At 41.9% G+C, this 26,648-nt stretch overlaps 1 protein-coding gene across 5 annotated transcripts in view; it reads right to left on the bottom strand.

Annotated features, from left to right (window-relative positions):
- The window catches only part of PLD5 (phospholipase D family member 5), a 436,159-nt gene extending 411,811 nt beyond the window's left edge, over nt 1-24,348 (bottom strand). For 2 of the 5 annotated variants that reach the window (XR_008527647.2, XM_024254143.3), the window contains exon 1: nt 22,991-23,584. Coding sequence is in view for 1 of the 5 variants with exons in the window: in XM_024254143.3 (XP_024109911.1) it covers nt 22,991-23,179 (189 nt within the window). In the remaining 4 variants the exon portion in view is untranslated. Of the gene's footprint in view, nt 1-22,990; nt 23,585-24,129 lie in introns of those variants that run through there. The other 3 variants (XM_054560813.2, XM_054560821.2, XM_054560816.2) reach the window with 2 other exon arrangements.
- Nucleotides 24,349-26,648: the final 2,300 nt, after the last annotated feature.

The raw sequence follows: 26,648 nt of genomic DNA, 5'->3' as shown, positions 1-26,648 counted from the left end.
GACATAAGGTTAAGTGCTCTCTTTTGGCCTTTGAATTTCTTTTTTTAAATGAGGATATGATGTCGGGAGCTGTTGATGGCATTTTAACACCTGAAACAGACTCTAGAGCCTGCTGATGCGGAACAGAAAGGTGGAAAGAACCCTGACGATGCTGTTGAGCTGCTGAATTAACAACTCTTCACATTTTTTATGTGGGATAAAAGATTGCTTTACTATTTAAGACATTCTGCCTTGAGTATTCTCTTAGTTAATGCTGAACTTATCACAAGTGACACAGACTAACTAAATATAGGTGTCTTCTAGTTTGTATTTTGTTTTTGTTGTTATATTACAAAACACACACCTGCCATTTCTTCTCTCATTAAAAAAATGTACCTATCAGAAATAATTTTATCTATTTTAGCTCTTTGGGATATAGAATAAACAGAAGTTAGATGCACCAATGAAGGCAGGAGAGGAAGGTCCAACTGACTAAAAGAAAAAGTTCAAAGGAACCCAAAATGTGTTGTTTTCATCATTCTGGTCCTTAGAGTTTTGTCAAAAGCAGCTAGCTGATGTGTCTTCAAATGATTCAGTCCTGGGGCTTTCTCAAGTAAAAAATAGACAAATATGAGCATCAACTACTATCATTCAAGGTCCTATTAGACTACAACATGCATGAGATTTCAACCTCTAGGGCTCTGCAATCCATAGGGCCCACTTAGGAGTTATCATCTTTGAATAAAGCCAAGAAGGTTACTCAATTCATTTTCATACTAAACAAATTGAATCTTTAATCACAGGGCAATTATCAGCAAGCTGTTCTTTTGCAATTACTGCCTCCATCCATGAAAGCATTTTTTTAACTATGATATCTAAAAATAAATTCTAAAGTCTCCCCCAAAACAAACTTACAGCTTACATTTACTTTGTAGCATATATTTTATTTGTCTCCACTTCAGCAACTTGTTTCTCTAAAAAATCCATTTTGAATATTTAGGGAAAAGGTGTTTTCTGCCTCGGTGAAACATAATTTTCCCAAAGATTTTTTTTTTGAAAAACTAATTTTTCTTATTATTCTGAATTTCCAAAATTTTCTTGCACGTCATAACTCTACTGAAATGCTGAGTAATTTATGTGATTTAGAACTGGGGGCTGAGTGCAGTGGCTCACACCTGCAATTCCAGTACTTTGGGAGGCCAGGGCAGGAGGATTGCTTGAGCCCAGGAATTTGAGACCAGCCTGGACAACATAGTGATACTCCAACTCTAAAAAATTAACATAAATTAGCCAGACATCATGGCATGTGCCTGTAGTCCTAGCTACTCAGGAGGCTGAGGTGGGAGGATCTCTTGAGCCCAGGATGTGAATGCTGCACTGAGCAGTGATCATGCCACTCCACTTCAGCCTCAGTGACAAAGTGAGACACTGTCTCAAAAAATTTTAAAAAAATAAAATTTGGAACATTAACAATAATATGAAATTATACTGGTGGTTTGAAGCTGTTTCCCCTAAAAAACTATCAAGTGAATCACTACTTTTTATTCTGTTTTAAAGAGGACACAGCAATGGGGAAATGGGTTTATTTGTAACAGGAAGGTTTAATTAGACCCCAAGAGTAGATTTCTAAACAAGGATGAATTTCCCTTTTCTTATTAAATATTGACAAATTGTAATTGTACATATTTATGGAGTGTACCCCCATGTTAATTGCAGCATTATTCACAATAGCCAAGTTCTGGAATCAACCTAAGTGTCCATCAACTGATGAACAGATGAAGAAAATAAGGATGCATTTCTCAGGGAGGCTGTGATGGGCACATTTTCTTCATGTGGTTATGATTTTATTGTATTCCACAGACATCATGGCAAGGTTCTGCAACGTCATCTTATGGGAGTTTAAGGTTCCATGTGATGGACCAGAGAAAGGGAGACCTACCCTCTCAGTTGTGCATTAAAAATGCATCATTGGTCCTCAGGATGAAAGACAAGGGCAGACCTCAAGTTGCCCAAGGAGCTCAGAGGTGAGGGGCATGAGTGTTCTCACTGCAGTTATACTGCAATCACATCCACATCCACAGACCAACAAGCCTGCTGGGGAATCATTACCTCCTTCACCCGCTGCCACCTGCACCTCTAAGCAGAATTATGGTGTAATAAAAGCAGTGCAAGCACAAGTGTAGGAGTTGAAAATGAAAAGTATTTAAAAGGCTTGAATAAAAACCAGTAAGTGAAAAACAAATATATAGCACTTGCTGCAGACAGTATAAAAGCTCCCATTTTTGTCTCAAAAACTTATGAGAAATGGTGTTACCAGTCATATAAAAGTACTAAGAGTTCTGATACATGTTAGACTCATTTGCCAAACAATCAGTAAGTGACAGGCATCTACATAGAGAATTGTAACACTGGGAGGAACCTCGAGAGGTTCAACAATTTCTTTGGCAAGTTAATAATGATGGTTACTCCTTGCTGCATGGATGATAAACCAATTGAAAATAAGAGGGAAGGTATATACATCTTAGTGATCTCTATCTAGGAAATTAAACCTAAGTTACATATTATCTATTCTCTAGTTGGAGGCGCCTGGGTGTAAGGACAATTGGGCTGTGATACTCTCACTTTACTAAGTCATCCACATTTGCTATTTAGTTCAAGGAAGAAGTTGAACTTCCCAGATAGAGATATGAGAAGCTCAGGATTGAGCCCAGGCCGACTCTGTTGAAATTATACACACTAGAGAATGGCTAAGTACTGCAGCATGAGGAATAATGAGCTTCCTAGGAAAAAAAAAAAATGCATTCATGCACTCTAAATGGAAGAATAGGAGATCAGGATGTGCCCCAGGCACTGGTGGAGGGGACAACAGTGAGAAAGACACATTTCTTCTCTCTCAATTCCACCATAAAGCTTTGCCTCCATAAAGGAATAGGGTCCTAGGAAAAGAAAAGGGGCCCAACAACAGTAAAGCTCGTTTCCATAGAAAAACCTCAAAGCGCTGGAAACATAAGCAGTGCTACTTTGAAACCAAGAGGTCAGTGTGGAGTGAAATACTTGTTGGAAAAAGATTCTTCCCAGTACAGTAAAGTGGCGTAGTGCACTGGCATGGTTCAGCTTCCAAGCAGATGTGCAGGAACTCAGGCAACGCAAGCCTCTGCACCAGACCCAGATTCAGCATCTGCAAGTGACTCTGAGAGCAATAGGACAGCAACACGGCACTAACGGTGATCACAGTGGGAGCCACCACCACCGTCCTCAGTAGCAGCACGTGTCATGCCAAGGGTGAGAGGTGGCCCAGGCAGCAGGAAGTGGTATCCTTGGCAAGAGTACCATTTCCCAGTTATACAAGGGTCTATCTCTGGACTTTATCCAGTCAGGTAAGCTACTTAGAAGAGTAATCTTTAGCAAAACTAATGCCTAGAAATTCTTTTGATCCCTGATCATCACAAATTTTAAAACACACACATGAAACAATGTTTCTGATTAAGAAAAGCTGTAAAAACAGCAGGCCTTTGGCATTTGGGGATTTAATGTATTTGGTCTAATTTTTTTACCAGCAGCCCTGAAATTCAATCCCATATGGTACTTCATAAACTTTTGAGACACAAATCTGAACCATGGATGTTGTGCAGAAGTGACTGAGGCCAGGAGGTCATTCAAGCCTCTACATTTCAATAGAGCTTTTCTGAACCCCCCAATTCTTCTTAGGAAGGTGCTGCGCTGGAAAGAACCTTCCTTGGTATAATGATGGTCCTTTTACTATAGCAATAGTGACAGTGAATAAAATGTTAAATTATCCATGTGGTTAACTATACCTTATTGATGACTGCCCTGAGCTATAGAATTAAATGTTAATGAATGGATAAATCAATCTACATAATATCCTACTCAAACTGGACAGCTAATCTTGAAATTACAGCTGGCAAAGATTATATTAAGTTTATTTCTTCTTCCAACAGGTCCATTGGCTAAAACAACACAGTTCCAAATGCAACTAGAAATCTATTCTGTTCATATCAGGAAGGAAATGTTTTCCTAGATAAGTAGCCCAAATAACAGCTCAACAATTTACCCTAAAGCCCATTTATCTTGCTGTGTTTTAGTGTGGAAATAAGCAAGCCTGAGATTCAGAATAGGTGCGAGGCTAGATACTGGCCTACTTACTTTAGTGGTAATTACATTTAATAAATCGTTGTAGGACTTATTATTCTCTCTCCACAGATGATATTAAGTTTGGCTTTTAAGTCGTTTTCTCAGTAAAGACTTTTTTAATCTGTTTTGTTTTGTTTTTTTTCCAATGCTGACCAGCAATTCTATTCAAATAGCTTTTCACCAGTAGCAGGTTTCTAAGCTAAAGAAATGTATGTTTGGCCGGGCACAGTGGCTCATGCCTGTAATCCCAGCACTTTGGGAGGCCGAGGTGGGTGGATCACCTGAGGTCAGGAGTTCAAGACCAGCCTGGCCAACATAGTGAAACCCTGTCTCTACTAAAAATACAAAAAAAAAAAAAAAAAAAAAAAATAGCTGGGTGTGGTGGTGAGCACCTGTAATCTCAGCTACTTGAGAGGCTGAGGCAGGAGAATTGCTTGAACTCGGGAAGCAGAGGTTGCAGTGAGCTGAGATCGTGCCATTGCACTCCAGCCTGGGCAACAAGGGCGAAACTCCGTCTCAAAAAAAAAAATTTTTGTTAGCTGACCAGATGGAAATGACCAACTATATCATTTCCAACTCCTAATCAGAAGCCCAAAGACTCTTTCAGAGTTGCCATATTGAGGAGCTCTTCACCATGCTCTGTGCTTTCGAGAAGCACATCCTCCCATTCTTAAAAACAGGAAAGAAATAAAAGAGTACACTAAGATAAGTACATTCACCATTCCCAGTAGCTCATCTCTGTCTGCAAATCTTTTTGCCTGAATATGTTCTCCTCAACACACATTTTGCCTGGGCATATCAACTTCCTTTCCTCCATCTCGATACCAATCCTGTGACAGTTATTCTAAACCCAATACAAAAGTCAAGTAAAGTGAGATATCCAAATAAAAAAAAATAGCCTAATAAAATAATAAAGACAACTATCTAAAAGCCATAGAGGGCCAGGCATGGTGGCTCACGCCTGTAATCCCAGCACTTTGGGAGGCCAAGGCAGGTGGATCACTTGAGGTCAGGAGCTCAAAGTCAGCCTGGCCAACATGGGGAAACCCCATCTCTACTAAAAATACAAAAATTAGCCAGGTGTGATGGTGCATGCCTGTAATCTTAGCTACTCAGGAGGCTGAGGCAGGAGAATCACTTGAACCCGGGAGGTGGAGTTTGCAGTCGGCCAAGATCATGTCACTGCACTCCAGCCTGGATGACAGAGCAAGACTCAGTCTCAAAATAAATAAATAGGCTGGGAGTGGTGGCTCACTTCTGTAATCCTAGCACTTTGGGAGGCTGAGGCGGGTAGATTGCCTGAGGTCGGGAGTTTGAGACCAGCCTGGGCAACAAGGTGAAACCCCATCTCTATTAAAATACAAAAGAAATTAGCCGGGCGTGATGGCATGCACCTGTAGTCCCAGCTACTCGGGAGGCTGAGACAGGAAAATTGCTTGAACCCGGGAGGTGGAGGTTTCAGTGAGCTGAGATCGCACCACTGCACTCCAGTCTGGGTGACAGAGCAAGACACCATTTTAATAAATAAATAAATGCCATAGAGGGTAAACGCCTGCCTCTTTTGAACTCCTCCTTGTACACTGCTCATTATTGATGTTTTGTCAATATAAATGCTAGTTATCAGCGGGGATATTCCATCTGTTCCATGCGGCCCCTGCCTTTCTTTCTTCCTCCTTTACACTTAGAGGACATGAGGCCTTCTAATTCATCTGGTTTTTTTGTTGAAGAAAATGGGGCAGAGGGATAGTAAAGCCCTCCTTTTCATAAACCACCTTCAACAAAGCTCTGGGGATTGTTGTCTTGTTATGACCTCGTTTTTGTAACATTCCCTAGGGTGAAAGAAAGCCACAACAATGATGATAATTAATTTCATTTTTTGGCTTCTAGGATACCCTTATGAATAAGCCCCCAACAGGCCAACACTCTTGGTGTGACCAGGAAGTCAGGACGATGAGAAGACAAGAATTACTCGGTGGCTTATTGGGAGCAGCACCATGAGCAGGCTGATCAGTGTGGAGAAAAAACATCTTGAAATGAGAGCTAGAGACTCCAGAGATAAATATACATTCTTCACACTTTCACACTCCTGAAATGCCCCACCCAAAGTTAGCATCAGCCTTGGAGCGCTGGATTTTTGAAGCATTTCAATGCTTATCCCACCATACTTCCTTCTCTTTTTATTTTATTTTATTTTATTTTTATTACACTTTAAGTTTTAGGGTACATGTGCACAATGTGCAGGTTAGTTACATATGTATACATGTGCCATGCTGGTGTGCTGCACCCATTAACTCATCATTTAGCATTAGGTATATCTCCTAATGCTATCCCTCTCCCCTCCCCCCAACCCCACAACAGTCCCCAGAGTGTGATGTTCCCCTTCCTGTGTCCATGTGTTCTCATTGTTCAATTCCCACCTATGAGTGAGAACATGCGGTGTTTGGTTTTTTGTCCTTGCGATAGTTTACTAAGAATGACGATTTCCAATTTCATCCATGTCCCTACAAAGGACATGAACTCATCATTTTTTATGGCTGCATAGTATTCCATGGTGTGTATGTGCCACATTTTCTTAATCCAGTCTATCATTGTTGGACATTTGGGTTGGTTCCAAGTCTTTGCTATTGTGAATAGTGCCGCAATAAACATACGTGTGCATGTGTCTTTACAGCACCATGATTTATAGTCCTTTGGGTATATACCCAGTAATGGGATTGCTGGGTCAAATGGTATTTCTAGTTCTAGATCACTGAGGAATCGCCACAATGACTTCCACAATGGTTGAACTAGTTTACAGTCCCACCAACAGTGTAAAAGTGTTCCTATTTCTCCACATCCTCTCCAGCACCTGTTGTTTCCTGACTTTTTAATGATCACCATTCTAACTGGTGTGAGATGGTATCTCATTGTGGTTTTGATTTGCATTTCTCTGATGGCCAGTGATGGTGAGCATTTTTTCATGTGTTTTTTGGCTGCATAAATGTCTTCTTTTGGGAAGTGTCTGTTCATGTCCTTTGCCCACTTTTTGATGGGGTTGTTTTTTTCTTGTAAATTTGTTTGAGTTCATTGTAGATTCTGGATATTAGCCCTTTGTCAGATGAGTAGGTTGCGAAAATTTTCTCCCATTTTGTAGGTTGCCTGTTCACTCTGATGGTAGTTTCTTTTGCTGTGCAGAAGCTCTTGAGTTTAATTAGATCCCATTTGTCAATTTTGGCTTTTGTTGCCATTGCTTTTGGTGTTTTAGACATGAAGTCCTTGCCCATGCCTGTGTCCTGAATGGTATTGCCTAGGTGTTCTTCTAGGGTTTTTATGGTTTTAGGTCTAACATTTAAGTCTTTAATCCATCTTGAATTAATTTTTGTATAAGGTGTAAGGAAGGGATCCAGTTTCAGCTTTCTACATATGGCTAGCCAGTTTTCCCAGCACCATTTATTAAATAGGGAATCCTTTCCCCATTGCTTGTTTTTCTCAGGTTTGTCAAAGATCAGATCGTTGTAGATATGCGGTGTTATTTCTGAGGGCTCTGTTCTATTCCATTGATCTATATCTCTGTTTTGGTACCAGTACCATGCTGTTTTGGTTACTGTAGCCTTGTAGTATAGTTTGAAGTCAGGTAGCGTGATGCCTCCAGCTTTGTTCTTTTGGCTTAGGATTGACTTGGTGATGCAGGCTCTTTTTTGGTTCCATATGAACTTGAAAGTAGTTTTTTCCAATTCTGTGAAGAAAGTCATTGGTAGCTTGATGGGGATGGCATTGAATCTATAAATTACCTTGGGCAGTATGGCCATTTTCACGATATTGATTCTTCCTACCCATGAGCATGGAATGTTCTTCCATGTGTTTGTATCCTCTTTTATTTCATTGAGCAGTGGTTTGTAATTCTCCTTGAAGAGGTCCTTCACATCCCTTTTAAGTTGGATTCCTAGGTATTTTATTCTCTCTGAAGCAATTGTGAATGGGAGTTCACTCATGATTTGGGTCTCTGTTTGTCTGTTATTGGTGTATAAGAATGCTTGTGATTTTTGTACATTGATTTTGTATCCTGAGACTTTGCTGAAGTTGCTTTTCAGCTTAAGGAGATTTTGGGCGGAGACAATGGGGTTTTCTAGATGTCATCTGCAATCATGTCATCTGCAAACAGGGACAATTTGACTTCCTCTTTTCCTAATTGAATACCCTTTATTTCCTTCTCCTGCCTAATTGCCCTGGCCAGAACTTCCAACACTGTGTTGAAAAAACTACCATCAGAGAATACTACAAACACCTCTACGCAAATAAACTAGAAAATCTAGAAGAAATGGATAAATTCCTCGACACATACACTCTCCCAAGACTAAACCAGGAAGAAGTTGAATCTCTGAATAGACCAATAACAGGCTCTGAAATTGTGGCAATAATCAATAGCTTACCAACCAAAAATAGTCCAGGACCAGATGGATTCACAGCCGAATTCTACCAGAGATACAAGGAGGAACTGGTACCATTCCTTCTGAAACTATTCCAATCAATAGAAAAAGAGGGAATCCTCCCTAACTCATTTTATGAGGCCAGCATCATCCTGATACCAAAGCCGGGCAGAGACACAACCAAAAAAGAGAATTTTAGACCAATATCCTTGATGAACATTGATGCAAAAATCCTCAATAAAATACTGGCAAACCGAATCCAGAAGCACATCAAAAAGCTTATCCACCATGATCAAGTGGGCTTCATCCCTGGGATGCAAGGCTGGTTCAACAAATGCAAATCGATAAAAGTAATCCAGCATATAAACAGAACCAAAAACAAAAACCACACGATTATCTCAATAGATGCAGAAAAGGCCTTTGACAAAATTCAGCAATGCTTCATGCTAAAAACTCTCAATAAATTAGGTATTGATGGAACGTATCTCAAAATAATAAGAGCTATCTATGACAAGCCCACAGCCAATATCATACCAAATGGGCAAAAACTGGAAGCATTCCCTTTGAAAACTGGCACAAGACAGGGATGCCCTCTCTCACTTCCTTCTCTTCTTATCCATCTTTTCTTGGTTCTCATTGGAGATGTTTTATTAGTATCAATGAATGGGCTGGTGTTGGAAAGTTCCCAAGTCAGTTTTTGAAGGAGATTTGAAATCTCAGATAGTGGTGTCTTGGCTCATGATGGCTGACTATGGAAGACCCCTTTCCCACACACAGGCCAAATATTCTAAGTACATACACACACACACACACACACACACACACACACACACACACACAAAGTTGGAAAATAATGCCAATTGGGGAACCATGGAATACGAATGGAATTATGTCTGCCTAGTGCAGAATACGATTCTCCAACAACAGGCCACTCATGCTGGAAATAAAAGAATAACAATATCTGTATGTACAAAGAGAGTATCTGTACACACATGCATGCACACATGTACACACACACTATATTAGGATACTACATAAAGTCACTGTACCACTTACCATGCCCTGTCATTTGCTTAGTAGAAGACTTCTCTCCATCATCTGAATGAGAGTTTACAGGCCATGGTTATAATTAAGGATATTTCAGGAGTTTTATAAAAAGTTCAAATGAAGATGTTTCATCTTTACCAAAACATCTGTATTGAGATTTTACTGGATATATTAAATGACTATGTATTTATCTTATTAGAGCCTTTAAGAGTGGACCCTGTTGGGGCTGAAAATGTAATATCATTTTTAATATACTTATGAGAAAATATCTTTAAGATGTTAGGAAGGGGCAGGAAATGAGATGAGCCTGGAGTATTCTGTAGTTACCACAGCATAAGGAAGTCCCCCCAAATAAAAGGATGTGGGCATGTCCAACGGACACAGGGGCTCACCTAAAAGAGCTTCTCATGACCAAAGCAGGAACAACTTAAAGAATAATAAAAGTACCATCGAACTGGATTTTACCCACAACGTAAGATAAATATCCCAGGGTTCTACTGATACAAATAAAAGTTTGAATAAATAAGATATTGAGGGAAAATAGATTAATCTTCCTTACAAAAAATTACAAATAATAAATGCAGCTACTCCCTAGCCCAGGAGTTGCTGAACGTGGGGATGTGGGACTTCATGTCTAGCTTCAAAAAATTACAGTGCAGAAAGGGAAAAATAGTAACTTTATAGTGAGAAACCTGGCAAACACTACTTTCACCAAACGATAAAGATTAGCATCATCGATCATGTCATGTAAATAGCATGTATGCCATGATATGATGTGACAAGAAGCACACTTGACCTCTGTGGTACTCCATCCTAATGCCCCTAATCCCAGTCTAACCATGAAAAAAAAATCAGACATGCACAAAGTGAGGGACATTCTATAAAAGACCCGAACTGTATGCCTTTAAACTGTCAAGGTGGTGAAAAATAAGGAAAGCTTGAGAAACTGTCATGGACAAGAGGTGACTAGGGACACACGACAACTAAATGCAATGTGGTATCTTGGATGAGATCCTGGAACAGAAAAGGGACGTTAATTTAAAAACTAGTGAAATTCAGATAAAGTGTGGAGTTGAGGTGTCAACACATTAGGGGAAATGAAAATCAGGAAAAAGGTGTATAGGAGATGCTTGTACTATCTTTGCAAATTTTCTGTAGATCTACAGGTATTCCAAATTAAAGTTTCTTTAATAGAAAGATACATTGGGAGTCTCATAGGCAGACTCTTAGCAATGTGTGCACATGTCACAGACATATCATGGATGAAAGCAATAGGATTTCAGGGAATGGAAAAGTTAGGAATCAGTTGAGTCAGAAAGTCAGAGTAGAAGATTCTTAATAATCAAGGCTGGCCAGCCTTTAAGAGTATTTTGGCGGGTTTGGTTGGGTGCGGTGGCTCACGCCTGTAATCCCAGCACTTTGGGAGGCCAAGGCGGGCAGATCACGAGGTCAGGAGATCGAGACCATCCTGGCTAACATGGTGAAACCCCGTCTGTACTAAAAATACAAAAAATAAAAATTAGCCGGGCATGGTGGCGGGCGCCTGTAGTCCCAGCTACTCAGGAGGCTGAGGCAGGAGAATGGCGTGAACCCGAACCCGAGAGGCAGAGCTTGCAGTGAGCCAAGATCATGCCACTGCACTCCAGCCTGGGCGACAGAGCGAGACTCCGTCTCAAAAAAAAAAAAGTATTTTGGTGGGTTTGACACATTCCCTGCTGCAGAGTGTCTTACAGTCTCTGATCAAGTGCACTCAGCCAGAGCAGGGCAGGAGCTAAATAATGAGCCAGCAGATTTAGGCAAGGCAACAAGCTAGAACACTGTACTCAGAAAAAATTTAAAAAAGTTAATGTTCTCCTCTAGACTAATGAAAATGGACACATATGGAAGTTGAAACTCCCAAAACAGTCCACCATAAACAGTAACATTGGATATTGAAACAGATCACTAAAGTGACTCCATTTCCCAAGTCTCAGGAGAAAATCAATGAAATCTCAACCTGTGGGATGGTTTAGCTGCAGCCTTGTATATTACCTTCTTCATCTGACAATTATAACTGTGTGAATGCCTAATGGGTAGTTTCTCATGCAAACCTGAGGTTTCTTTCCACTGAATTCTTTCTTGTTTTCTTTCTTTTTTTTTTTTTTTTTTTTTTTTTTGGAGACAGGGTCTCATTCTGTTGCCCAGGCTGGAGTGTGGTAGCACAATCATGGCTAATTGCAGTCTCATCCTCCTGGGTTCAAGTGATCCTCCCACCTTAGCCTCCTACGTAGCTGGGACTACAGGCATACAGACACGTGCTACCATGCCTGGCTAATTTTTAATTTTTTTGTAGAGACAGGATCTCACTATGTTGTCCAGGCTGGTCTCAAACTCCTAAGCTCAAGCGATCCTCCCAGTCCAGCCTCCCAAAGTGCTGGGATTACAGGCCTGAGTCACCTGCACTCAGCCTCCAGTGAATTTTTGTTGCATATAACATCTGTAGCATTCATCTGGCAGGTAGCATATGCCATCTTATTCTTTCACTCAAATGTCTAAGCCCTGTCTCACTCAACACACATTCATTCATTCATTTACTTGCTGTTTCAATAGTCAAGTTAATCAGTATTAGGAATCTACCAGGCACTGTGCTTGGCATTAACAGTACATTCTTATAAGACACCATTGCTGCCCTCAAAAACTTTCCATTGAGGGCAGAAGATAGACAGCCAATTAAAAAAAAATAAAACAGTGTTGTTAAGGGTTATAATATGCTGTCCATGGTGTTACAGGACCACATAGGAGGGACACCCAACAAGGCTTTAGGTTTAGAAATGATGACATGTAAATTGAGTCTTGAAAGACAACCAGATCATAAGTAACCTGAGGCCAAAGGCCCACTCATATATATTGAATCTTCCAAAGTCTGAAGCTCAACTCCCTGTAGGCAGTAGGTATTGGAATGTTTGTTAATTATAATCACACAAAGATGGATAATATGAATCAAGACCACAACAATGGTGTGGATCCAAGATACAAAAAGCAGAATTCCAACTTTCAAGTAGTCTTTGGAATTTTCCCTGTTCATTCTTGTGTCCATCATGCCAATCACAGTTTCTGGCACATCCCCGGCACTCAATAAATGTTTCCTGAATAAATGAGCTTGCTCAGACTCACCAGATCCAATTCAACAGCAAGTCCTATGAGCTCTTATTTTACAACACTTCTTGCATTGGTGCCTCATTAGTTTTCTACTTCCATCATCTCTTTTTACTTCCCTTTTCACAGTTCCTGTATGGACCACTAAAAAAGATGCTACACTAGTCTCCCCAATTCGAGGCTCTCATTCCTCAACACTGCATGCCACCAGATTTTCTGAAACCTGGGCTTTCCAAATAAAGTATCTATTCAAATATCTCCCCTTTGCTTACAGAATAAAGCCCAGTATCTTCCAAGTCCTCAAGCCCATTGATCTACCATTGTGGGTGTTTTTACACCCAATTCTTCCTTAAATAAACTCTGTCCCCAGATATACTTGTTAAGTCACTGCTCTCCCAAAAAGGTTTTTGGCTGTCCAGATTCTGCTCAAAAGTCTTAATTCAGACCAGTCCTACAACCGGCAGCTCTTCCTCCAGGTCCTTAAGCCAGTACAAACCATCACCAAGAGTGAGGCCTTACTTGATATCCTTCTCTGGACAAGGCATGATTTAAGGTCTCTGAAGCAAGAAGGTCACAATTCACTAAACAATTGCTCCTGGGAGGAACTCCAGAAAAGATAACTACTGGGTATCAGGCTTAAGACCTGGTGATGAAATATGATACAACAAATCCCCGTGACATGTGTTTACCTATGTAACAAACCTTCACATGTACCCCCACAAGACCTAAAAGTTGAATAAAAGTCAGAAAGAAAAAAAAAAGAATGTTTTATCTTCCCCCCTGTTGAATAAAATAACAGATGTTCTACTAAAAAAGAGAATTTATTAAAGAGTGAGTAGTTTAGTGGGAAAGGCAAATAAAGATCCAACTAGATACAGTCTTATGTGCAATGGGATAACAGGGAAGGTTGTCTAAAGCAGATGGGGAGGTGAGGAGAGGGAAGGACCCGGGAAGTCATACAGGGGGAGGTGACAAGCAGCAGTCACCCACATGAAGACAACAGTGACAGAGAACATCAAGGACAAAGACCTCCATGGGTTAGAGAGAGTAGGACAGGAGAAGCATAGAGTCTGAGGAGGTATAGCTGGAGAGACGCATTAAGCAAGGCTAAGGGCACTGTAGGCATTTTATTTACTTTTTGTAAACTACCATGGAAATCTACATAAAGATGCAAACCTTCTGTGTATAGCTCTGTAAATGTTTACTTTGTAACCAACACCTAAAAATAGAGATAGAACAGTATTAGCTCCCCAGAAGCCTCCTTCGTGCCCATTTTACCCTCAGAAGTAATCGCTAATTCTGAGTCCTAGCTCCATGCTTTAGCTTTGCCTTTGTTTGTGTGTGTGTGTGTGTGTGTGTGTGTGTGTGTGTGTGAGAGACAGAGAGAGAGAGAAAGAGTGTGTTTCACTACTGTTGCCCAGGCTGGAGTGCAATGGCACGATCTCGGCTCACTGTAACCTCCGCCTCCCAGATACAAGTGATTCTCCTGTCTCAGCCTCCCAACTAGCTCGGATTACAGGCATGTGCCACCACACTAAGCTAATTTTTTTGTATTTAGTAGAGATGGGGTTTCACCATGTTGGTCAGGCTGGTCTCAAACTGCTGACCTCAGGTGACCCACCTACCTCGGCCTCCCAAAGTGCTGGGATTACAGGCGTGTGCCACCACGCCTGGCCAGCTTTGCCTGTTTCTTGACATAAATGGAATCATACTGTCTATGTCTGTCTTCTTTCATTCATTACTATGCCTGAAAGAGTCATCCACATTATTGCATGCAGATGCAATAGATATATGTAAAATCTCTTTTCAATGCTCAATGTATTACACTGTATGGATAAACTACAATATATTGTTCATTCAACTATAGTTGGATATTAGGGATGCATCCTACTGTGAACAACTAAAATAATGCTTCAGCAAGCATTTGTGTATATGTCTTTCGTTAACCTGAGCACACATTTATTTGATATATACATAGAATTTAAATTTTATAGGTCAAAATATCAAAAGATGTGTTTAACGTAGTAGATACTGCAAACAGTTTTCCAAAGCAGCTATGAATGAAGTCCTACCAGAAGTTATGAGAGCTACAGATGCTCCCCATTTTCATCAATACTTTGGTCACTGTCAATTATTTTATTTTAATTTTAGCCATTCTTGTGTTTGAATAATGGTGTATAATTTTGTTTGAATTTTGTACTTCCTTGATAACTAATGACATCAAGCACCTTTTCATGCATTTACTGCCCATCTGGATATCCTCTTTTGTGAAGTTCCTGTTCAAGTGTCTTCCTCACTTTTCTGTTGGGCTGTCTATATTTTTCTTATTGATTTGTAGGTGCTCTTTACATATCCTGGATTAAAACTCTTTGCCAGAGTGTGTGCTAAAAACATATTCTTCTAAAGTAAATTTTATATATATATATATATATATATATACATATCCTTCTACTTTGTGACTTGTCTTTCATGCTGTTAATCAAATATTTTATAGACAAAAGCACTTACTTCTAATATAGTCCAGTTTACTAATCTAATAAATTGGGATTATTAAAACTGCTTCCAAATTTTTCCTTAGCCAAGTTGATGAAGAATTTTTTTAATATATTTTGTTCTAGAAGCCTCATTGTTTCACTTTCCAATTTAGGTTTACAACTCATATTAAACTGATTCATATTAAAACACAAATGAATATGTATTTTAATGTGGATATGCAACTGACCCAGCACCCTTTTTTGAAAAGATTATCTCTTTCCCACTGCATTACAGAGTCACTTTTGTCATCAATCAAGTATCTATATCTGCACAGGTCTGTTTCTGCACTGTCTAGTTTGTCAGTTGATCCATTTGTTTATCCTTGCACCAATACCACACTGTTTTAATTAATCTAGCTTTAGAATAAGTTTTGATACCTGGAAGCAGGCTTTGTTCTTCTTTTTAAAGATTGTCTTGGCTATTGTTGGCCCTTTGCATTTCCATATAAATTTCAGAATCATTTTTCAATACACACACACACAAACTTGTTGACATTTTAATTGGAAATGGATCTACTCTATAGGTCAATTTAGAGGAGAATTAAAAAGAGGTCTTACCAGCTTTTATTAAATTTATTCCTAAGTATTTGACATATTTATGTTAATGTAAATGGTAATGTTTTTAAGTTTTAGACTAGAATTTCTAATAATTAAATTTTGCCTATTGGCTTTGAATCCAGTGGCCCTGATAAATCCAGTGACAGTATTAATTCATTAAGTATATCTGTAGTTTATTTTGTATTTTCAAATGTACATAATCATACTGTCTGCTAATAGTGACAATGTCATTACACATTTTCCATTCTTATGTTTTTATTTCTTTTTCTTGCCTTATTGTATTGTCTATTACTTCCGTACAATGCCAACTAGAAGCAATGACCACGGACATCTCTGTCTCACAATCTGCAAATAATTTTTCAATAGTTCGCCATTAACTGTGATTCTTTTTAAAGAAATTGTTTATCAGAATAGTAATGATTGCTTTTATTTCTTGTCAGTTGAGCACGTTATCATGCATGGGTACACAATTTCATCAAATTCTTTTTCTTCCTCTGTTGAGATAATTGTATGGTCTTACTCTTTTATTCTATTAATATGATATAATATAGTAATTGATTTTCAAATTTCATATCAACTTTGCATTACTGGAATAAAATGGATTTTGTTATGATACATTATCATTATGTATGACAGTATCCATTGCTTATTTTTTTTAAGTATACTTTATCATCTAAACAACCAGTCCCTTGAAGGCAGTATTCTTATACTATTAATAGTTTGCATTCTTCTATTTAATCATAACACTGCAATTGTATCGTAACTCTGTTTATACAACTTTAAACATCTTCAGGGAAGGAACCCTGCACTGGTCTTTGTATTTAATAACATTGTTAATAACACAGTATATGTCAAATAAATGCTTGTTGAATTAAAGACCTCACAGCTTCCTAACACAGTATCTTTCACATGAAAGACACTCAGTAAATATCTGGTGACTGAAGAGTTTGCCAGTTGGTATTTTTTTTTTATGTCAATGAGTCCCATCCTCTCAAATTAACTCCTCATGTTATTGCTGGATCAGACCTAACAACATACTGGCAGGAGCACAGTAGTAGCTCAAGACAGTGAAACACAAGGCTCATTGCCTCCTCTGGAGGATAAAGAAATATATTTATCACCCAGTGGTCATGACATCCAGTCCCATGATGCCCAGGCAGGTAGTTCAACTTGGGCCGACTTCAACTGGCAGGCACAGTAAGACTTTCCAATGCAGATAAGGCTACCTGGGAAAGTTTGCCTCATTCTTCACTTAACTCTTTCATAAGGGCTAGATTTGTGATTTTAGAAATTGGGCTCTTTTTCTGTCTTTCTGAGAAAAATTTAAACATGCTTTTTTGGTTAAAAGGGCTATCTCTTAATAGCCACAGTTTGACCTTTTAACCGTACCTCAACATTTACGTTGTACCCTAAACTTTTAGCACATAGTCTGTGCAGGTATGGATCTTAAGCAATTGGGTAATTTTAATGTCCTCAATATATACAGTTTAAGCAACATTTCTGGTGTGAGGTCTTGCCACAGACTCCACGTCTGTCTAACTATGCCATCTATCAGTCAATTCAGTATGAGAACGTAACTTATTACAACTACTGCCATGTCCCAGAATTCAAAGGACTCATCAGATTTATTTGGAGAAGAATTAAGAACTAAAAACTGTTACTTAAGTTTTTAGTAACAGTTATAGAAGTCTATAGTTATAGTTATAGAAGTCTATAGACAGAAGTAAAAACTTTTAGAGAAACTAGCCAGAAATTGGCATGTAGCTATTATACGGAAGAAGAGATGAAAAAGAAACCTTAAATTCAATCATCCAGAGCTTCTCAAATTAAATATATTAAATATGATATGTCCCTATGATTATGTTAAAATAAGTCAAGCCACACCCAAGAGAGTTCATAGAAACCAAAAATTCTTCAAAAGACACTGCAATGTCAACCTGCAGTGAGAGAAGTCCATTAGTGGGTAGATATATGTTGACTGTAGTGGTGACAAGGACAGTGATGGGCATCCCCTGAGATCCACTGGAAGACACTCACGAGACATCTAAACTTTCATGTCTTGACTGATGAGTTGGAGGCAGCAGAGAATCCTGCCTCCACCTATAGCTTGTCTGTGTTGTTTATCTAAAACCGCAGGAAATGATCCCAGTAAATGTTAATGTTCTTAAGCATTTGCCAGACTGTTTGTTTGTTTGTTGGATTTTTAATGGAACATTTTAAAGGTTCATTCCCTTAGGTTGAACTCTGTCTTCTGGCGCTTTATGGGTCGACTCTGTGGGGGTACAGTATTTTCATGGATCTGCTCCATGGGACAAAAATGGCATTACATAATATGAGCCTAGACCGCTGTGACCAAGTGTGCTCCAATCCATTTATCCTTTTCTCCTCGTGTAAATAATTTATTCCAGGAGGCAAGTGTGCACTTGGCATTTATTTACTATTCACTGGTAACATAAACTCTATTTAAGTAGGTGCAAATTCACACTTAGAGGAGACTTTTTTTTAAGTGTGAGGCACTTACTAAATAAATCAAGATACTATGGCTCACTACAGGTGTGAACATTAAGGATTCTGCTTTTATGCTTTACCAATTCTGTCTTTTGCTTTCTCTTTCAATTTTAAATGGGCTTTCTGAGACATCTTGCAAATAAATAAAATGTTGCTTGACTTAATTCCACCAGCACAAGCTGGGAAGAGAAGCAGAGGTTGGAGACGGGACCAGGAGTTGGTCTCTGCTAGCGGGACCAGCTGAGAGAGTGAGAACCAGAAAAGTCAGCCTCAGAATGGCCAGCCAAGGAGCAAGCAAGGGCCCCACTAGCCAGGAAGAGTCAGGCCCCCAGAGGATGGATGGGAAGCCAGGCAAAGAGACAGCATAAGAGGCCCAAGACAGTGAGCCAGCCTTGCCGACCAAAGGATCTACTCACTTAGCGTCCAGGATCATCATGCAGGCTGATCTCAAATTAGAAATCTGGAAGCTCTTTGGGTGGAGTGAGAGGACTCAGCCTGAGAGCCAGGCAGCACCTGAGAAGTCATTACACCTACAGTTACTGTGTATTGAGCATTTAATACAGGCCAAACACTGTACTAAGTGCTTTGTATGCTGCAGCAGTCTTGTGAGAGTTGGTCACAGATGTTCCCTTCCTTCTGGGTCTTAGTTGGATCCCCTTGTGCTACTCTTGAAGTGAGCCTTGGCCAAGAACCTTTCTTTGGGCAATACACATGAGTCATATGAATGGATGATTTCTGGGTGGAAGCATTGAAAGCCTAAATCATTACATGATTTTCCAACTGCTCTTCAGCTGCTTTGGCAGCCACAAAAACAATATCAGAATGGAGTTTCCCTCGGGCAAGGCAATCAAGATGAGGATGGTCCCCAGCCAATAGGCACAGGTGAGATATGTGAGGTGGAAAGTATACTTTTGTGGTGTCCAAGTCTCTGACATTTGGAGAATGTTCGTTCCTGCAGTACAGACATGGATTGTCTTGTTTCATCATGGCAAACCAGTGACTTATCTAAGGGGGAACACAGTTGTGCATCTTGGTAACTGTGAGTCCTTTTGCCCACAGAATTAATAAGAAATGAAATCGAAGTCTAAACCCAGGTCCCTCTTACCAGAGCTCCTACTCTTAACCACACTTTGACAGGAGCTAATTGAATAAGTGGGAGAGAAAATAAGGCATCTCCATCTTCATAAATAGCACCAGGAAACCTCCATACAGTGCAGCTGGCATAAAACCAGGCAACAAAGTAGAGTGGGCTTTGCATCTCTCCCCCTTTAAAAAAGAAAAATGTTCAAAAAAGCATACAGCACCAAAGGATGCCAGCGTAATGCCATGTTATCCTCTGGGATAGTCACATCTTATTAAATGGTTACCTCCAAAGCAACCCAGCCCTAGGGAGGCTGTAAGAGCAGGGGTGGATTAGGGGGTTTGGAAGTAGTCCCTTGCTCCTCTTGCTTTGCTAGACCAGAATCCTTCACTTTTGCATTAGACCTAAAGTAAATACAGGATCCTACAGAGAACAGAACTTTCACTGTTTCCCAAGCCTAATGCCTTCCAAAGCTCTAGACATTATGAAGCAGAACAGGAAACAAAAGATTTTAACAACCAAGAGCATTATTTGTAACTAATAATACAACATTCTATGTATAGCCAGCAATTTTACTTCTTCCTGAAATTTCCAAGTGGAATTCAAAGTCCAGAATTCTTGTTACAAAACACGACTTCCTCACAGCTTCTCATTCATTATTTTAGTATGGAATGATTCCCTATAAACATTTATTTCTTAGTAAGTGTTCATCTTAAGTGTCGACCAACCAGTGACAGGAACCATATTTAAAGATTGATTCCAATCCTCAACTAATTCAGGTCATTTTTTTCTTGTCCAACCTGAGAATTGGCCCAGCAGCCTTTAAATCAGAAAAGAAGAAATAAATTATTCTCACTTTTAGCAAAGTGGGTGGAAATCCATTCTTTAGTTGTCTGCTTTATATCACATGATTGACTTTCAGATTAATCTGTCCCTCTGAAGTCTGGACAGAGCCCACACACTGCCACATTTCATTTCAGGGGAATTCTGTTATGAAGATGACCAAATATGTGTGTCATTTGAAGTCATAACTTATTTATTTCCTTAATACTTAGATTGGCTTTTAAAGCACCAGCAAAATAACTGAGTAGGCTGTTTTCAGGCATATGATCTCCATCATAATTATTATTTTTTCAACATCATAAAAAAGTGGCCATCCATTTGATTAGACAGACCAGAAGGGTGTTTTTAAACTACCATGTATCACCTTTGAATTTCACATGACACACTCATCCTAATTCCTGCAACATTTGAATCAGAAGGTACCATATATGTTCAGAATGTTGTTTACAATGAAGTCAACATTAGATTTTCATGCTTTCTGTAGCAATGATACCAGGTTACATTTGTTATAGGTGTTTGACATCTCAAACATTAATTTCTATTAGAAATTACCATCAAACTACCTGAAATGTCATAGTGCATTCAACATGATGTATATTATAAACACCTAGCTCTTGAATTCAAATAAAATTTATATTTGTATACTAACTTAATTTTTCATAGCACTTTCATTAATATTAATTCATTAAAAATGTTTGTGATGTTTCAAAGGAGCAAGAGAATACCACCAAGAAATTTATTTGAAGTCCCCTTTCTAATTGAAAGGGGGTGTAGAGAAAAACATCAGCATAGATACATGCATCTCTCATTAAATGTAGTTGAAAAAGTAAAACAAATGCTACACTGATTTAAATATCAAATGAGGAGAGTGATTTTTTAAAAATGAATGCAATGCTCTCTTTTGGAGTATCTGAGTGAAGAAGAAAGCACAGACTCTCACACGCTTTCAAACAACCACATCTTCCTTTCCCTGGTCTCCGATCCTCAGAGGAGGCTGAGCATCCCATGCTCATGTAGAAAGGTGAGACTGCTGTGGCACACATGGTATGACTTGATACTTTCAATGAAAATCTAAAAGTGAGAAAGCATTTAAGTATAATGCGTGCACCGCTCATGACTCAAGACATAGTCATAGAAGGCTGCACTACTGATTTTCAGTAAGAGAATAAAGGAAACAGACCAGCTAAAAGCACAAACTGCAAAAGAACACACATTCAGAGTGAAACTAAAATGAAGATATGTTCTATCACCCTCCCAAAGCTAGACTGTTATCCCTGATACTAAAATCAGCCACATCATTGGTTGATTACATGCTCTTTGCATGTAATACATAAAGATGCTGTTTGCCCCCTTTAAACTAATACCACCACCACCCCCTTCACTAATTCTGGAGAGGGCATGTTTAATGGATACTATTGCCTTTCAAACAGCTTGCCATCCTAGAAATCTTCAGCGACTTCCATGGACTTAAGGATATGAGGCATCCTTTTGACATTAGCAAATGGATCTCTACACAAAAAACAGTGCTGTTGCCCAACTCAAAGCTTCACATTAGAGCTTTCAGTGACTTTCATCAGGCCCTCAGAAAGCAGGCACAGACCTTCGTTTCAGATTATTATAATAGAGAAATGCCCCTTCTTCGCGTGTTTCCTCCTAGGAAGAAGCCTGTTGGTGCTGCAGAGCCCAGGAGGAGCGCTTTGGGGGGCAGATGGGATGCAGGTCGGTGCAGCAGTTGGAAATGCGTGAGTTCTAGGAGTTCTTGGTCTTATCTTTTTTATCATTGTTGGCGTCCTGACCCAAATACAAGGAAACCTCCACATTCCATTAGCAGACTCAATTTGGATTCTGCAGCACTGCAGGGAGAAATAGCATCTTCTCCTTAGCTAGTTGTGCTGCACTCTTGAGATAATTCTCTTAGTTTAATTTTAACATTTGGTTTAAGAAGATGCTGATGGATCAAATTTGAAACTGGATACACTAAACGCCTTTTTAGAAGGTTTTTTTTTTTCTTTCAAAATAGCAAGCCTTAGGAGCTCAACTCCAGAGCCAATTCACTTCGCGTGAAGTCGGCACTCCTTGGGAGTAGAGGTCCCCTCTCACCGGCTCCCACCCTCCAGAGGGGAGGATTTCTGGGGAGCCCGACGATCCGCTCGTTTTTAGCCTTTCTCCTTGCAACGCGCAAATCTCTCCCTAGTTGGGCTTAAGTAGAGAGGATCACCAACTGCTCATCCCAGCGGACACTCTGCAGAAAACTCTAATGGCTTGTGCGCGGGTCCACGCTGGTCGCTAGCGGCGCCAACTTTACTCATTCGTTAATTTGTTAGTTTCTGGACCGAGTAAAACGGCCCCCAAAGACGCGGGCAAACGCCGCTCTAAAGCCCACTACCATGCAACGCCGGGTTGCTCGGAGCCACGCTGGTGGCACTTCCCCTTCGTGCTCATTCTGCACAGGCACCTCCAGAATCCCGTGCAAATGAACCCTACTGGGAGACGCAGGTGGGCAGGTCGGGTCCGCAGGGACCAAGAGCCTGAAAGGGAACCTGCCCTCCCCTCCCCGCAGCCCGGTCATTAAGGCAAGAAACCGCAGGCAGAGAAGCCCCCAAATCCGACCTAGGACGCGGGCGCCTGCCGGGATCCCCTCGCCTGCCCCCCGCGCCCCGCGCCCCGAGCGCGCTCATGCCACCACCACGGGGAGGGTGCAAGCGGCAGGTGCCTGGCCGAGGCCCCCGGGAGCGAGTCGCCCTTACGTGCTCCAGCTTGTCTTTCCTCCGAAGCCAGACGCTGGCGCTGTAGTCCTGCTGCTTGACGCTGCTGTAGAAGTTCGCGCCCACTCGGGTCAGGCTTGGGGAGGGCTCCTTGGGGCGGCTTTTGAGCCTCATCTGCTCGAAGCCCTCATGGGGGGAGGCCGAGAGCCACTCGTGCTGCCGGATCTCCATCCTGACATGACCGGGCGGCCGCCGGCGAGCAGCGGACTCGGGACGAGCGCGCGGGGAGCCGGACGCGGAGGGCGAGCGGGAGGCCCAGCGGGAGCCGGAGGTGGAGCTGGAGACTGAGCTAGACGAGCGAGCGGGCGCGGGGAGCGCGGGGTGCTGAGCGCCAGCTGGGAGCGCGGCCGGGCAGGAGGGGGCGATCGCGGGAGGCGCGGGGCGGAAGGAGGGAGGGCGAGGTGCGGGCAGGGGCGGGGGCGGAGGGGGACGGACGGGGAGAAGGGGGACGAGAGGGGACAGGGAGGGAAGGGAACCCGCTCTGGGGAGACAGAAGTGCCCGGTGCGGCGGCGACGTCGCCCGGCGGCTGCGGTCCCGAGCGGGAGCTCCGCTCGCCGGCTCCTTGCGGCACCTACTGGGACCCGGGCCGGCTCCCGGGGCGGCGGCGGCGGCGGCGGCGGCGGGGGTGGGGTGCGGTGGGAGGGGCCGCGGCTGGCCCAGCCAGCCCGCGCCTGCAGGTTGGTGCAGTGAGGAGCCGCCGCCGCCCTCCGCGGGGCCAAGAGCTGTGAGCCCGGCCGCCGCCCCTCCCGCCGCGCCCAGGCCCGGGCGGCCGCGCTCCCGCTCCACACCCGCCTTTCCCGAGCAGGCTACACCTCTCCCTGGCGCATCTTTACTGGAAAGCCGGCAGGCGAGGGGAGAAGTGAGCGCCGTCTCCGCGCCTCCTCGGTCCTGCTGGCTGAGCGCGGGGATGGCTCCGGAGGGAGACACTCAGGAAACCACCTCCGCCCTTCCCCCATCTCTATCCAGCGGCGCCCCCTCACCCTGCCCCTGGCTCGCTTAGGCTGCGCCTTCCCCCATTCTGAAAGTTCACTAACTTCCCACCCCGAGGGACTTAGAGCAGAGGGTGCCCAGCATTCCCCCCTGAAAATAGCCGAGAGACATGTGTTTTCTTGAGCCTTACACGCTACTTTCATCCGATAGTGTGGCGATGCAAATACGCCCGGGGGCAGTAGCTCCTCGGGCAGGCACGCGGGACCGGTTGCTCCCCAGCCCTCGGTGTCCACCTAGAACCAGGCTCCCCGGGCCGCACCCATTCCGATCCTGGGAGGCTGATCCAGGGCTCCTCTGCAACGCTCCGCTTGTGCAGTGACTGTTCCTTAGGTGGACGTGGCCCAACTGCTGTGCTTTTGTTTCTTTTCTCTGTTTCTAGGCCCCTAGGGTCCAGGCTTTTCCTTCGGGGCCCAGCCAAGCATGATGATTGTTAGGAATAGGGTGGCATGTTCGTGATTAAATCTTAAATCTCTTCCTCTTTTGCTATCTTTGGAGTCAACCTCTCGAAACATTTTTTGGTTTTATCTAAATGCTAAACAGCTGGTGTTCAGGGTGTCTCGTGTCTGGTTAAAAGCTTGGGAAGTGTATGGAAGCTGGAGAGGTATACAGGGGATTTTAGAGGGTGTTGCCAAGGGTAAACTGAAGGCTCTCTAGCCCTTGGCAGAACTGCCCTACTTGGATGACGGTTTCAAAGACATTCTGGCTGGGATTTCACAAACTTTTAGGACAGGGATTGTGTTTCATATCTTTTCAAAGTCTCCATTTAAAAAAAATGGTATAGTAAAAATAGTAGTCGAAATAAAATCCTGTGCACAGTCAATATGGGGATGAAACAACTAAACACAAATACACACGTTTTGGTTGTGCTAGGTTGGTTTTCTTAGGAGCTGAACTATGTTGTGTAATAGATGCCCCGACCTGTGTGCTATCTCTAAGTCTCAAGTTATCCTGCAAGATAAATGTTATTAACCCTCCTTTCCAGTGAGGAAACTGAAGCAGAAGCAGAAATTACACTTCAAAACAAGGATATGAACCAGATTGAAAAACTGTGAAGGCCAGGCGGAGTGGCTCAGGTTTGTAATCTCAGGCCCTTGGGAGGAGGAGGCAGGAGGATCACTTGATCCCAGGAGTTCCAGACCAGCCTGGGCCTACACTAAAAATAAAATAAATTAGCCAGGCCTGGTGGTGCGCATCTGTGGTTTCAGCTACCCGGGAGGCTGAGGCGGGAGGATCACTGAAGCCTGGGAAGAGGAGGCAACAGTGAGCCGAGATCGCACTGCAGCCTGGGCGACAGGGCAAGACCCTGGCGGAGGGGAGGCTGTGAAAACTATACATTCCATTGTATAGTATCTCTGATAATTTTGTTTGTTTGTTTTGTTTTGTTTTGTTTTTGAGATGGAGTCTCGCTCTGTCACCAGGCTGGAGTGCAGTGGCGCCATCTCGGCTAGGTGCAACCTCTGCCTCCCCGGTTCAAGCGATTCTCCTGCTTCAACCTCCCGAGTAACTGGGACCACAGGCGCACGCCACCATGCCCAGCTAATTTTTGTACTTTTAGTGGAGACAGGGTTTCACCACGTTGGCCAGGCTGGTCTCTCAAGTGATCCGCCAGCCTCGGCGTCCCAAAGTGCTGGGATTACAGGCACGATCTGATTTTTTTATTATTACAATTTGCCCTACTATTCACTGTCCACCAGTTTTTACTATTAAAGTTTAGCCTCCATAGCTTATGCTTTCTTTAAAGTATAACCACACAATTTAAATGACGACAAACAATTATATAGTCTTTTATAATATTGTTAACAGAAAGATGTTATTGCCCTTCTGCAAAGAATCCTCTGCCTTTTGCTGTATGAGATTAGGTATTTGATATATCCAAACCTTGACAAGTGATAGATATGCAATTCAGAGTAATAATGAGCTGTTCTACTGTAGAAGAATTTAAACAAATCGTTTCCATATTGTGCCAGATTCTCCAAGTAAATAGATTTTGTTTAAACTATACCTTTATAGGACTATACATAGTGACTGCAGTAGTTGCTACTATCTCCTTCTTTTTTTTTTTTTTTTTTTTTTTTGAGATGGAGTCTTGCTCTGTCGCCCAGGCTGGAGTGCGGTGGTGCCATCTCGGCTCACTGCAATCCCCACCTCCCAGGTTCAAGCAATTCTCATGCCTCAGCCTCCCAAGTTGCTGGAATTACAGGCATGCACTGTCACGCCCGGCTAAGTTTTGTTTTTTATTTTTAGTAAAGGCAGGGTTTCACCATGTAGCCCAGGCTGGTCTCAAACTCCTGACCTCGAGTGATCTGCCCACCTCGGCCTCCCAAATTGCTGGGATTACAGGCATAAGCCACCGCTCCCGGCCAATCTCTATTTTTTGAAGAAAGTACACTGGTGGCATAAATATGACAGCACACTACTGAATTGAGCATTATAATTAATTCATAGATCACATTTGTTATAATCAAAAATACTAGTCAAAGTATAAATTTTTACAGTTTCATACTTACTTGGTATGCAGTGCCAGACTAAATGGACCCAACAAGTTCAAATAAACCTGGGTGCAGACTTATTCATAATTATTTTTCTATCTTGGATTCTTGTCCAAGTTCATCGTTTATGACAGTAATAAGGAACTTGCGTGTTGACCTT

Source organism: Pongo abelii, chromosome 1, assembly GCF_028885655.2.
Source record: "Pongo abelii isolate AG06213 chromosome 1, NHGRI_mPonAbe1-v2.0_pri, whole genome shotgun sequence".
NCBI classification, from domain to species: domain Eukaryota; kingdom Metazoa; phylum Chordata; class Mammalia; order Primates; family Hominidae; genus Pongo; species Pongo abelii.
The sequence above is the reverse complement of the archived record's forward strand: the minus strand, read 5'-3'. Positions and strand labels throughout refer to the sequence as shown.